The sequence below is a fragment of the Balaenoptera physalus genome, assembly GCF_965194825.1.
Source record: "Balaenoptera physalus genome assembly, chromosome: 12".
In the NCBI taxonomy this organism is placed as follows: Eukaryota; Metazoa; Chordata; class Mammalia; order Artiodactyla; family Balaenopteridae; genus Balaenoptera; species Balaenoptera physalus.
The window spans coordinates 76,194,571-76,209,242 of record NC_138897.1 but is presented as its reverse complement, the minus strand read 5'-3'; the positions used below and the strand labels follow the sequence as shown (position 1 = coordinate 76,209,242).

General features: G+C 57.9%; 1 protein-coding gene across 9 annotated transcripts in view; it reads right to left on the bottom strand.

Annotated features, from left to right (window-relative positions):
* Positions 1–14,672, bottom strand: part of OSBP2 (oxysterol binding protein 2) — a 162,078-nt gene that overhangs the window by 34,489 nt on the left and 112,917 nt on the right. The window contains exon 1 of one of the 9 annotated variants that reach the window (XM_082417260.1): positions 5,184–6,034. The exons of the other annotated variants lie outside the window; for them this stretch is intronic. Coding sequence (XP_082273386.1) covers positions 5,184–5,352 — 169 coding nt within the window. The 5' untranslated portion in view covers positions 5,353–6,034. Of the gene's footprint in view, positions 1–5,183; positions 6,035–14,672 lie in introns of those variants that run through there. 9 annotated transcript variants of the gene reach the window in all.

Below are 14,672 nucleotides of genomic sequence, written 5' to 3'. Positions count from 1 at the left end.
GGCCCTGCTATCAAGGGGGCAGTGCTGGATCTGAACCCAGGGGGGTCTGCACAGGGGTGTTTCCTCTCTCTGGATCACCTTAGAAAGGCTCCGACGGCTGATGCGTATCTTGCCTTCCTGGGTTCCAGGCACTGGGCAAGGCGCTGCCTTGGTTAATGCACGTTGATGACCCAGTGAGGTAGGTTTGAGGGGCAGAAAGGTGCTTTGAAATTGCCCAGGGCCACAGGCGGGGAAATTCTGGAGCCTCCAGGCCTATCCGGCTTCAGAGCCTAGGCTCTTAGTTACAACACAACCTCCTCTCACTTTCCAGGTTCAATGTGTCAAACAACCAGAATGGCCACCAACCAGTCAGCACGGCTGCCGCTGGGCACTGGGAGGGGCGCACGGGGGCATGCTGACTGCGGGTCAGCCTGAAAGTGACCCCCTGTGCTCTGAGAAAGAACTGACCAACCTAACTCGGAGCATCTTCCTGTGGGACGGGCAGAGGGTGGGTAATCGCACCTTAGCAAGCAGCTCTTAGGGTCCGAGTTCAGGTCCAGCTGCCAGGGACACAGGAAAGTGCTTGTTCTGCTCCCAAGTTGCTGGCTGTGTTGCTGGGGGAGGGATGGGAAGACACCTGACCAGCAAAGTCTGTTCTATGGGGATGCGCAGGCAGAGTACCTCTCAGAGGGACAGTGTGATCAGAATGAGGGAGGATGGGGGGGAGGGGCGAGAGGAGGAGTGACTGGATGAATGATCTTGGGTGCATCCCAGGAGGCCTGTATGGAAGCGGCAGGTCACACACAGAAGGGCAGGGTCTGGAGAAGGATGTGAGCAGTAGGGTTGGGGCATAGAGGAGCTAGCTGGAGAGGGTAGAGGGCACAGCTAAGGAGCCTGGGCCTTCATCCCTTGGCAAAACGGAGTATGTGGGCATTTGAGCAGAGGTCCATGGATAAGAGGAGGCTGGTGACAGACTGAAGGGCAGAGCTGAACAATGAAGGGGACCCTGGCCCCCAAATGGTGAACTGTGGCCAGGCTGAGTCCCAGGTCTCAGTTCAGGGTCAGGGGTCTTTGCAAGGAGTAAATCCATGTGGGACACACAGATGAAGCTCAACATCAGAGATGCAAATGAAACCGCTCAATGTGACATTCCTCAAAGTAGCAAAAAGAATAGATGGCATTAACTCATCTTGTGCTTTCTGAAGGATGAACTGGCAGTTACCCATCAAGAGCCATGAAAAGGGCTCCTCGGCTTCCACTGCCCCCCACACCCCCACCTGCCCCCCGGACGGGAGCTCTGCTGGTGGGGCATGTCGTCCAAGGAAGGAAAACACTCACACGTGCAAAGTCGCTTAGGCTGTGGTTCTCAAGCTTGTGGCCTTGGGGGTTCTCAGGCTTTTCTGACCCCACACATCTTCACTGTCCCCACTCCCACTGGGAATAAAACTCAGGCACAGTGAGCATCTGAGAGGAACAAAGTAACAATCCACATCTCAACAACACAGCAGACACTGAACTATCCACGGACTTAAAATCCTACAGGAATTCTGCAACTATATCAATACAAGAATAGCAGCAACTGGAATCTAGGACCACATCGAAGCCACACATCCACCCACGGGGGAGCCCTGGCCTGCCTCAAAGCTCACGTGAAGGCCAGGACTCAGCACAGAGCAGCTATGAGGAGGAGCTTCCAGGCTGCCCCCAGTGTAGGAAAAATGAGGTGGTCGGAGAGCAGAAGCTTGAGATCCGGGGCACCTCGCCAGGCAGGGGCGCTCACACGTCTGCCCCAGCCGCTGACATGAGGAGCCTGCTGTCCCTGCGCGGTGGGGAGGGACACTCAGGTCTGCTCAGGTACCAGCACGGGGCCGAGGGTGGAGGGGGCAGGACTGAACAGGAGACCCCCTTCACTGGGCAGTGGGTGTGAGCAAGGGGCCGGTTAGGGGAGCCCAAAGTGCACATGGCACCTGCCCTCTGCCTGGCGAGAATCGTTTGCCATCCTCCACACCGAATCTCAACCCCTGCGCCCGAGGCCCGTCTCTCCCGCTCTCCCCGGGACACGCTGGCCTGCAGGGCCCCTCACCCGCCCCCACCGAGCTCCCTGCGGTCAGTTGCCTTGCTCCACTCATGCTGGCCTCTGGCTGGCTCTGCACCAGCTGGTGCGCCCCGGGAAATGCTGCATGAGTTGCACTCAGACCCAGCCCAGTCTCAGCAGCTCGGGAAACAAGCTCTGGAAGAGGCAGCTTCCTACTGCTCAGCCATGAAGGGCTGGGTGGGAAGGCGGCATCCGGCAGCAAACAGCCACAGCAATGGACGGTGGCAGCAATGGACAGTGGCAGTACTGGCCAGGGCATACACAAGGTGCCGGCACTCCTTAAAGCACTGGACAAATAACTCAATCTTTGCACCCTTAGCATCCTCATTTTACAGGTGAGAAAGCAGAGGCTCAGAGCAGAACGGGTCCTACGGAGAGTAAGTGGTGGGGCTGGGGTCCCTCCCCCGGTCTCTCAGCACAGGCCACACTGAGGGGGTCACTAACGGGAGCATCTCGCCCTGCCCTCTCCCTGCTAGCCTACATCATCTCACCCTCCTCCCCCACCCCTCCCGAGACTGTCAGCCTCACCAGGAAGAGGACAGAGCCAGAATGTCTGCCCTGGGGGTGGCGGGGGGACTGCAGACCCTGCCACCCACACCCTCATCTCAGCGGGAGGGCTGAGGTTCAGGGCAGGAAGCATCTGGCCAAGACCACCAGCAGCCAGAGAACAGGAGCCCACATCCCTGCACGGCCAGCCTCCAAGGACAGTGACCCCAGGGAGCCAAACTGGAGGGTCTGTGACAGAGGAAGGACTGGAGAGCTGGAGGGGGCAAAGGGGAGGCCCAGGCAGGGGGCAGGCGGCAGGGGCTTCTGCCCTCCCATCCTCCCGGCCCCAGCTGCCAGGGCCATCGTGCTGAACCCCTGCTTCCCCAGGCCTTGCTCTGCCTGCCTGTCTTACGCTGCTGCTCCGGGTGTGCTTCTAACGTTCAGATCAAACCTTCACAGAAAAGCGACTCAGCAGGAGCCCAGTGAGTTGCTCCACCAGCTGCAAAGGCTGTGGCTTCTGAGACCAGGAAGCGGGCCTGGCAGATGGGGAAGGTGACTCTGCTCTTCTTCCCCAGGCAACTCTGTGCCAACGAGCCTGCACCTTCTAATGAGAAAGACTTCCTGGGGAACTCAGGCCTGACATTCCTCAGCCAGTGGCACCCCGAGCCTCCCTGGCTAAAGTGACAAAAGCAAACAGCAGCTCCAGACTGTGGAACATGGAAAGAACAACCAATCCAGCCTCCAAGCCAGGGGCGGGGTTCTAGGTAAGGTGAAGGCAGCTCTGGGGATGGCGGGATCACGTGCAGCAGATGACCGTGGAATAAAGGGCTCCAGCCTGTTCTCAGACACGACCATTTCTAGAAAAGCACCGACTCCTGAAATACCCACTGATTTTCACCAGCTAAATGCGAGAATGAATTCTCCTTTTTGTTAGATGAGAATAAATCCATAAAACTCGGGTTACCAACGTGTTTACAAGGCAGCAGTCACAACTTCTCAGTCCATCCCGGCCAGGCCAGCAGAGTACGGCAGTGGCCTCCCATCCATGGCAAGCTTCCCAAGTGCATGAGCTTCCAACCCTTAGGGGCTATCCCGGGTTGGCTAGTGTCCCCCTAAAATCATGCCCTTCCTGGAACTTCAGAATGTGACCTTATTTGGGCTGATGCAGGTATAACTAGTTAAGATGAGGTCATATTGGAATAGGGCGGGTCCTTGATCTAATATGACTGACCTCCTTATAGGAAGAGGAGCAAAGACACAGAAACACTCGTGATGACACAGAGACTGGAGTGAAGCATCTGCAAGCCAAGGATTGCCAGCAACACCAGAAGCTGATCAGTACTCTGACTTACTGCCCTGAGGGGTGGTCCCTGGATGCTCCCTAGATAAGCACTGAGACTCCCACCTGGGCACAGAGACCTCACAGGTCTCTCTGTTCTCCCCTCAAGCCTGGCACACATGCCTCCCTGACTGCTCAGGGAGGTGGCCTAGGACAGCGGAGGAGCCCGGTTCTGAGGCAAGCAGTCCTGCTTCAACCCCACGTGGCCTTGGCTAACGGTGCTCGTCCGTACTCTGGGGATATTCATACCTCCTCTGGAAAAGGATTTAAGTCCCCAGCGTGCAGCCAGGGCAGAGCTGGGACTTCCTGGCCCCCCACCCGCCAATATCCCTGTCACCCTCATCAGCACAGCTCACTTTTTGCACATAACCAGTCTTGAGTTTACTTCAAATCATAGAGGCTTGGAGCCAGAGGGAGCCCCGGTGTTTCTGCTGTGCCCCCACCCCTACTCGGGGGTCTCCTTGAACCCTTCAGTAGCCGGCTGCAGCTGAGGAGCCACTGGGCACCCGTACCAGGGCCCGGGACCCTCTTTCACCTGGAACTCCTGGGAAGGAGTGGGTTGCTATGGAAACAGCCAGCAGAGCAGAGCCAGGTGGGCTATTTTTAGAAGTGGAGCTTTTTTTCCCCATCTTGAGGAAAATGTATCAAGTTTCTGGGTGGGGAGGCAGCTTTTTGAAACCAAGAAACCAAAAGGCTGCACAGATTGGTCTGGAAGGTGGGGGAGGTGACATGGTGGGGACGTGGGAGCCAGGGGCCCTGTGGCTGCCCCATTTTGCACTGTCTCTTGCTTGTTTCTCTGGGGAATCTGGCTTTGCCCTTGCCTGCCCACAAGCTCCTCGGGGTCAAGGCACAGGATGACCAGGGCCCCCTCCCCTCACACACTGTGGCTGGAGATGAGTGACAGCAGCCCTGGCTGAGGAGGGGCCTCAGGACAGGTGAGGTGAAGGCTGGGGAAGCCCAGCACTCACGCCTCCCTCTGCACCTCCACCCAGCGCTGGGCAGGACAAGGTTCGGGGGGAGGTGGTGCTTAGATGGGTCCTGGCAGAGGGACAGGACTGCTGTGGAAGGGGACAGGCCGATGGAGGTGGCAAGACAAGTCCAGGGACACCAGCAGGGTTCTGAACAGGGAGGGACATTCAGATGGCTCATCCACCTCTAGGTGCCAGGAAGCCAGGGACCCCTGCCCTCGCCCAGCCAGGCCATGCTCTGCCTGCGCTCCACGCCCTTGCTTCCTCTTGGCTCTTCAGCCCATCCAGTGCCAGGGAGACCCCGTGGCTTTCTCACCTCCTTGCCACTCCCCGGATTTCTTTCCTCCTCTCCTCCGTCTGCAGATGGCTGCTCCCGGGGCTTCCCTGGTGGCCCAGTGGTTAAGAATCCGCCTGCCAATGCAGGGGACACGGGTTCGAGCCCTGATCCGGGAAGATCCCACATGCCGCGGAGCAACTAAGCCCATGCGTCACAACTACCGAGCCTGCGCTCTAGAGCCCGCGCGCCACAACTACTGAAGCCCGCGCACCTAGAGCCTGTGCTCCACAACAAGAGAAACCACTGCAATGAGAAGCCCGCACACTGCAACGAAGAGTAGCTCCCACTCGCCGTAACTAGAGAAAGCTCACACGCAGCAACGAAGACCCAACACAGCCAAAAATAATAAATAAATAAAATAAATTTATTTTTTAAAAAAGATGGCTGCTCCCCAAGGCCCAGTACCCATCGCTTCACCTGAGCACTGCCCTGAGCCCTCGGGCTCCCTCCCTCGGGCTCCCCAGCACTTGCCCCTGGACCTGCCTCCGGCTGATGGGAGTAACATCCAAAAATGTAAAAAGAAGGTGATGGCTTCTTGGATGACAAGGTACAAAACTTGCTAGCCAGGCACTAGGCCACTAACCGGGCAGGGCCCAGAGGGGTCAGGGAGATAAGAGAGAAGCCTTGTCCCATTGGCCAGGAGTCACGGGAGGAGGCAGCCACACAAGGGGACCCACAGCCATCCATGGGTGGGTGGCGCAAGGCAGGTGGAGGCCAGCAGACAGCCAAGGAGTGCCACTGGCTGGTGTGGGGAAGGGGCGGGGGGACAGGACACATGCTGTCTGAGTACCTGCTCATCCCAGGCTGGCCCCATCCCAGCCCCCTGCCACTCCACTGAAGAGAGGGCACAGGGAGGGTGGGGAAGGATCCCTGCTCCCTGCTGCACCGTGACAGGGAGCCTGCATCAGTGCAGCGTGGGCCCCGCTGTGCCCGTGGCCTGAGACCCAACTTAGAACGGCAGCTGACGATGCTGACATCATGCCCTAACCCAGCGGTGCTCCCTGACCCAGCAGCATGGTTAATGGATTAATGGGGACAGGCGCTGCTCCCCTCCCTCTCCGCACGACAGGGAGGGGACAAGGCCTAACCCCCGAGCCCTGCAGCCTTCCAGCCCTGCAGGGTCCTTCTGGGACCCTGAGTGGCCACACCTACCTGGGGCCCCCAGGACCCCATGGGGGGCTTTCATCTCGCCTGAACACTAAGAACTTTCCTGCAGTCTGGCTGTGCAGAGACCCCACCGCAGGGCCTCTGAGGAGACAAGCACAGCCAGCGGACGTTGGTTTCAAGTGAGAACCGCGGGGCCCTGCACTCTCAGCAGAGAACAGCCATTTCCAATTTGCAGTGTTAGCATCTCAAAAATTCAATTACAGCAGGTTTGCTGACGGTTATTTAGATTTCCGGAGGTTTGTTAAGCTGCCCAAATTCAATTGCAGAATCCAATCAGCTGGATGCTGACAACAGAAACAGGCCTTGAGGCAGGTCCACGAGGTCAAGTGACTTTGGTGGGTCTGAGACCCTACAGCCCTGTTGCTCAGTGACAGCCTATCCTGTGCTTCCTTGGGTCATGACTTCGCCACGTTATGACACAGTCTGCTGCACGAACCACACCCAGGAGAGGAATGGGTGGCGTGGAGAGTTATGGACTGTGCCCAAGACCCCAAGGCTCCTGAGTGGTGGAGCTGGGACTGGCAGAGTGGTCTTTACAAAGAGTCTGATGGCACCTGCCACCCCCATGGCCCTGAGGCTGAGAGACTGCAGCAGCTCACTCCACCCAGCCCGAGGTGAAGCCTGCGCTGGCCAGTGACCTCCACCTGGCCTGGACCGGGCGAGTGGGGAGGTGAGCCCTGCCTGGGGTGACGCTGCTCCTGTGGTCCTTTGCCCTGGAGGAGGGTCCCACTCAGGCAATGGGGAGAGGGAGGCTGAGAGGTCTCTTAGTCTTGACAGAGAAGGGCTCAGACAGGAGCCCCGGGGTGGGGTCCCAAGAGGCCGTGGGAGGAGGCAGCTGCCTTACAGGCGCACCCTGCAGGAGAGTGACACAGGAGGAGGGTGCTGCTCCCGGGAGATGAGGGAGCAGGGGCACCGGGCTGGTGGTGGGACGGGCCGGAGCCCTGAGGATGAGCACCTCTGAGGTGCAGTCCCTGAGGCAGGTCGGAGGCCTCCGCGCTGCAGAGTGAGGCACGGGAACCAGGTCAGACGAGACAGGGAGCCACTGGGGGCCCCTGGGAACGGGAGTGCCCCCCCACCAAGGTACTGCCAGTCCTTCCTGACTGGGAAATCCAGAAGGAAAGCAGGTCTGTCTTTCCCAAAGTAGATTCTGTGGGACACTAGTCCTGCAGGGGCTTCTGCAGAAAAAGGAACCAGTGATTTAAAAAAAAAAAAAAAAAAAACTTCCAAAAATAGGATGAATGACGTCCCTCCCAGCCAAGGAGGTAGGTGACTGAAAGCTCTGAGAAGCCTGGCCTTGAGGATACCGGAAGGCATGTAGGGATCTAATCTGATGGAAAAATCAGATAATAATAAATAATAAATCGTGAAACCCTGGTAGGCAGATGGAAAACACAAGCCAGAGCATCGGCATCATATGACCTTTGTGGGCCCTCTGTGGCCCATCTCCCCCCCCCACCGGTGATCAGCATGGGGTGTGTTGAGGGCACCAGGAACAGGGTGAGACCACATTCAGGCTCTCCAGCAGCTTCCACTGGAGAGGGGTGCAGGGGTGGCACCCCAACCTGGACAGCTATCAACAAGGCTGGGGTGAGGCCCCAGGGATGGGTGCCCCGGGCTGGCACAAAAGTCAGGCTTTGCTTCCAGTGCACCGGGGATGCAGGGGCAGGAACCTCACCCACAAACACGAAGCTGCAGGCCAGTATCTGTGGTGACTGAATCTCTGATCTTCCCAGGGGAAAACACCCCCAGGGACCCCTGGGCTGGCTGTAGAGGCCAGCAAGCAGCGGAAGGCTGGGCAAAAATCTCAGAGAGCAAAGAAACAAACCCCCTTTCCTCTCACCGGAGGGGGCTAGGGCACAGGGTCAGAGCCATGAGCCACAACGATGGGTGAAAAATAAGTGTATGCAAGTGACGGCTAGGACGCCCACAGAACCAGGTGCCTTCCTCCTCAGCAGAGGGCTGTGACCTGGGGCCACACAGCATCCTCAGGATGATGGACGGCTCTGGGAGCAGGGCCCACCTCCAGGGAAATAAACACTGGTGCAGAGATGGAGCCTAAAAACAGAGGCACAGGCTCCAATTATGGCATCTTCTGAGATGCTGAAGCCAACCTGCCACCCACAGCCCCCTCCGGCCCGCAGAGTGCCCAGCCCACCCAGAGCTTCCACCTGAACCAGGGTTTCCACGGGGTCTCCTAAAGGAACGGGGGGCCGTCCCAGATCCAGCACTGCAGAGAGCTGGTGTCCTACCCACCACCCCGCTCCAGACTCACTCATCTGCCCCGTCCTGGTTTGAGTCTCACCCCAAGGTCCCAAGGTGCAGAGGTGGGCTGCCCCTCAGCCAACCTGAGGCAGGTGAGTGAGGGCCGGACCCCACGCCAGCTGGGTTTGGGCGGAGACACTGCAGCCCACCCCCTGCCGGTGCCAGCTGACTGGGGGCGAGGCGCTGCTGCTCTCACCTGAGCCCTTCTTTAAGGGGCAAGAGAGGGGCAGCTGGAGCACAGACGCTCCTCTTCCTCCACCCAGCTGATGTCGAGACAGGAACCCACCTGCGTTTCAGCACGGTGGCTCCTCCCCCAGGCGCCCGCCCCACCCAGACAACAGTGAGCCTCCTCGGGGGGCTGCCGTGCTCCCTCCAGCCTCCACTGCAAGCCTCTAAACTCCATCCCACCTGTCTGCTCACTCCTGGCTCACAGAAAGCCCCCTGCAGGCCCGGCCTCCAGGTCAGGGGGACCGCCTGGTGCCTTGGTGGCGGGAAGGGCATCAGTTTTTTTTTAAAGTTTCTCCAGGAGATTTCACACCGCAGCCGGGTGAGAACTGCTGGGTTAGATGCTGGCGAGGCCTCACCAGCTTTAACACCTCATAATCCGAGGCTCCAGCCACACGTTTCCTCAGTGCCCCATATCTGTCCCCCGCACCCTGCACCCCACCTCCAGGTGCTGCCTCCCAGCTCTGCAGATCGGGGAACCAAGGCCGAGGGGCTCACGTAGCCTCCAGGCACCTGGCTCCTGGGGCTCCCCTCTCTCCAGGGCCCTACACTGCCTTCTGGGTAACCAAAGAAAAGGAAAAAAGTCCTCTCGGCTTGCCAGCTCAGGAAATTAAACAACGTCCTTGTTTCCCTGTTGAAATCCAGCCTTTGTCCACATAACACAATTTCAGTTTGGGTGTTGCTGTCTCACCTCTGGTCCTGTTTCTCCACGACGTCGTTACTTGTTAGCAGCTGCCCCAGATCCCATCAGGTTACGAGCTGTGGCCTCCCCGTGGCGCCAGCTGCTGGGGCCATGGCGGGAACACCACGGAACGGCTTCTTTCTGCCCTCGCAGGCAGGGGGGAAGCACTGCCCTTGGCCCAACCGTGAGCACAACTCCTCAGAGGCCACTGAGCCCACCTCACACTTCTCCCCACCAGAGAAGGGCGCCCACCCCCCCGGTCCCACCCCCTCCGCTTCCTGTTGTGGGTCCAGCGATCCCTGACCAATGAGAAGGATCCTTTAATGAACAACAAGGAGCCCCACCTGTGAGAGTGTTTAATCTTGCTCAGCACAAACACCTGTCTCACAGCCAAAGCAAGTGGGACTGAACTGAAGCAAGGTCTGCCGACCCACACAAGAACCCACTGATCCACCCCCAACTGCGCCAGCATAGTTGAGCCGCTCACTGGAAACTGCCAGATTACATTTTCCTGGCCCGAAGACAGCCACAGCTGCTTATCCTTGGAAATCATCGGACGCCCACGTAATCACGCTAAAGAGCTTTCCATGTGCGGCCGCCTCTAGGCATCAATGACAGAGAGTGACTGGGTCGGGGAGGAGGCGGGGGAGGGGGGTGGCCAGGGCTGGGAGAGGGGTCCCGCCACCTAGGACCCCGACGGGCCCTGGAGGGGCAGGGGCTGTGTCTGCCTGGCTGATCTCCACCTCCTGGGCCTGCATGCAGGAGGTGCCAAACAGAAACCTGTTGAATGAACGGATGCCACAAGGGACGATGGTGGGAAGCGTTTTGTGAACCCCAGGGCAGTGTGCAGGTGAGCGGTGACGGGTACAGGGTTTTCCCCTGGCTCTTGAGAGAACGCAGCAATCACAACCCGCTCACCCTATGACCCACCCCCCTTAGCTGCCCAGTCCCTGCAAAGTTCCTCTTTCCCGCCCTGCAGACCTCAGAGTGTCCTCCTGCTTCTTCTGGCTGTGGGTGGTGAGTGGGGGCTTGGCCCTGGGCCAAGCTCTGTGGGGAGGGTGAGGAGGAGACCCACAGGCCCTGCCTGGGTGGTGGAGTCTCATAGTCCGCTCTATGCAGGGTGGACAGGCCAAGTTGTATCTTAAACAGAAAGGGGACAGAGCCACCCCTTTCATTTAAATGCCCACGTAAGACGCTCTCCCCTTTAGAGTCAAGCAGACCTGCAAGTCCCAGTTTGCTGTTTATCACCCCTGAGACCTTGCAGCTACTTAACTTCTTTACCTTCAGTTCCTCATCTGTAAAATGGGTCAATGCCTGTAACGTGCTTAACACAGTGTCTGCCACAGTGAGGCCACGAACATCAGCCATTATTACCTGGCTATAAAAAAGAGCCATGCTGAAGGTAGAAAAGTCAAAAAGCCCTGTAGAGAAAAGCATAAAGTAGCAAAGAAACAATCACCAGCAATCCTCCTCAAGATAACCTCATCAACCTGTCTGATGCCAGTGGCATCTCTTCCCGCCCGCTCCCACATGCTACCCATAACGGGGACTGTCCCTTGTTCCAATTCCATGACTGCCGGCGACCAAGAACACCCAAGCAAGGGACCTCTCAGGGGCCAGGAGGGTGGATGGGAACTCTCGTCACTTGAAAGGCGTGTGCCCCGCGATCCAGGCACACCTGGAGCCAGGTTACCATGACTGCCTGCTCCCTGCCGGTCTGAGGTCCAGGTGGGCAGAGGCGGCCACCTGAAGGGTCACCTGAAGGGAAGGCCGCCAGTCTCTGATGGCAACACCAGAAGAGTACACTTGGCAGAATGTGTTTAAAGTGACCCGGCTCAGAGTGAGGCCGAGAGAAAGGGGCAGGAGGTAGGGATATTTTTGGAGGCTGTCTGGCTCCTCCAAAGGCCCTTTTGTTCCTCTCCTAGTTCTGGGTCACTGTCCATGCAGCTAGGAGCCTGGCACAGGCCCTGTGTTCGCAGGCATCTGAACACTCCTCCTGGAGGACACGGAGGGCAGTGGACAGTCCTCTTCGTGACCCACATCCTTGGGAGCCCCGACCCAGAACTGACAGGGGGAGGCTGGGGATGACGGTCAGTGCGGCCGAAGAAGGCATTCCTGCACCCGGAAGACATCAAGGCTTTCCAGTTCCCAGTCTAGCCTTCTGTTTTGTGTTTCCTATGTTCCCAGGTCGCTAGGGAGACTGCTGGGTGGGCAGGTCCTCAGCTTGAGTGTTGGTTCGGCCACCAACAGACTGTGTGACTTTGAGCAGGTCTCTCCCTTCTCTGGGCCCCAGTGTTTGCTCCTGTAAGGAAGGGCCTCTACCGGGCAGACCCACTGCTCTGCGGAGAAGGTCCACCAGCTACGGTTAATGCAGGCCTTAATGCGGACGTGCACTTGACCCTGGGCCTGGGGGCTTCTCTGCTAGCTGTGCTCTGGGAGGGGGAGGGGGAAGAAACAACCGTGTGACCAAGCAAGCTACCCCAACTCCACCCCGGATTTGATGATTCAGCAGAACTGGTCATTTATGAAGAAGCCTTGGGAGCCAGGCCAGAGGCCCGGATCCATGGAGGCCCTGCCACCGTGAGATGGAGCAGAATGCTGATTGTGAGAGTAACTGCATCCCAGCCAGGCAGGCAGAGCCCAGATCTGGGAGTCAGAAGCGGGGCTCAGACCCAGAGGTGGGGGAAGGAAACAGGGCTGAGGAAAGGCCTGCAGTGGAAAAGGTTCGAGGGCGTCAGTCACCAGCGCCCCTGCCCTCTGCACGGCTCGTTCCTCCATTAGTCAGCTGTGCCCCTGCCCAGGTCCACCGTCGCCTCCCCAGCCCCGTCCCCGCACCTGCTGGACGAGGAGGGCAGCCACCCCTCACAGCTCCGAGGGGCCCTACCAGCAGGACCGTGCAGACACCACTGTGGGCAGGTGGCTTCCAAGGCTTGGCTCAGGGGGAAAAGCTACTTGAGCAGTGATTGCTAAAGAGGAAAATCAATCTGAAAATAGTGAGGCTCCAGAAAAGTCCACATTCGGGAAGGAACCTGCTTGCGAGGAGCTTGGCCAAAGACTAACGAGGTGGGATTTCGCTGGCTGTTTGCTCCTGAGGACAGGGATGAAGGCATGGCCCCCACCTCCCCAGCGGCCCCTGGCTCTGACCATCTGCTCGCCCAGCCTCTGTCAGGGGAGAACTATTTTCTGCCGGGCCAGCAAGCATCATTCTCAGGCTCTTGGCTGATACATTGCTTACTGTAAATCAAGAAATTGGTTTTCTGTTTTCTAAAAGAAATGGAAATTAGAAATTCCAACGTGTGATGGTATTTGCGAAGAAAACTGCAAGTGATTGTCCCTAAAAATAGAAGGGGGCTGTTTCCAACTGCCAAGTCTTAGTGACTAGGAGCTGGTGCCTGGGCAGGGAATACTGCCACAGGGAACTGTGGGGAGGGTGACATGGTGGAAGTGACAGCCACTGTGAGGCCAGGGGAGGGAAAAGCCAGCAGAGACAAGGGAAGAGGGGGAGGGAGCGGGGAAGGAAGAACCTTGTCTCAGAGCAAAGCCCTAGAGGAGGGCCACCTGCCCACCTGGGGCTGTGCCGGCGGGCTCTCTACCTGAGTCCTGGGGACCCCTGCTCAGCAGCTGCTGCCTGAGCCTGCAGGGAGGCTCCTCACAGCCCGGGCAACGCAAGGTCCCCAGAGCCTGGCTGAGACCTTCCCCTCAACTGCAGAGCCCAGGGGCTTCTCACTTAGGCCACGGGGCTGAGGGAGAAACCTGGACCCACCCAAAGGTACCATGCAGTCAGCAAGGGCATCAGAACACAGTCCTGCACAATCTGAAACCCCACAGCCAGGCGGGCTTGAATTACAACCAGACGGTCTGCAGAGATCCAACATCTTTGGGCCAAGTTTCCACCCGAGACCCATCTCCATTGGCTCCACGTTGGCCTGGCAGGGCTCCCCTTAAATAGGTCACTGTGGCTGACAACTTTCTGGTGTCCTTGTCCTAGGCCCACCCTGGCTGGAAGGGGGAGGGACTGATGGAACAGGTAGTGGGGGGCCATGAGGCCTTTGGGCTATGCTGAGCTGAGGAATATTCAGGCCGTTTAGGGCCGGAGGACTTGGGGCCATGGAATGGCTGTGTCCTACAAAAGGCCCCTTTTCTGGAGCAGGTGAGCCTGAGGCAGAGACCCAGGCAACAACAGAGGGTCACTGCTTGCTGGCAACACAAAGTCACTCCGCAGTGCATGACCTTCTTCGGATTGGTTGGTGGTGAGGTAACAAGGTGATGTTTCCAGACATGCACTTCCAGACATGCACATCCAGATGTTTCCAAGGTCATGCACTTCGCAGGTCACCACACCCCTGTGCTGTGGGCTCTACTTCTGGCCTCCTTAAGTGCCAGGGGTGCTGGGGATCTGTGAGACGAGGTGCTGCCCCCAGTCATCTGAGGGGCAGCTTGATTCTGGGATTTGGATGCTGGGGCCATGAACGGGGATGTGCCAGGGCAGTGGGCACATGAGCCAGAAGACAAAGAAGGAACAGCTCCTTACAGAGCTGAGAGAGAAAAAAAAAAAACTAGAATTTTATAGTTTATAAAAATGTCCTCCAAAAATAAAGATGAAGTAAAGATATGTTCAGACAAATAAAACCTGAGAGAATTTGTGGCTCCCTGACCTACAATAAATGTTAAAGGAAATTCTTCAAGCTGAGAGGAAATGATACCAAATGGAAACTCAGATCCAGACAAGGGAGTGAAGACGGCTAGAAATGACACCGGGCAGGACCCTGCGGGGACTTCCAGGTACAAAAGCCCCTCCGAGTCTTGTTTGTAGGAAAAAGGCTTTAGTCCCCCAGACCTTCCCTAAGTTCCAAAGAGCAGGCACAAGCATTTACTAGTTAGGGAGGTGGGGGAATGTAAAAACAAAGGAAAAGCAGTTAAGCAAGAAAAGTAATGACAATATTCAGCATAAAACAGAGCCCTGGGACTTCCCTCGTGGTGCAGTGGTTAAGAATCTGCCTGCCAATGCAGGGGACACGGGTTCGAGCCCTGGTCTGGGAAGATCCCACATGCCGTGGAGCAACTAAGCCCATGCGCCACAACTACTGAGCCTGCGCTCTAGAGCCCATGAGCCACAACTACTGAGCCCACAT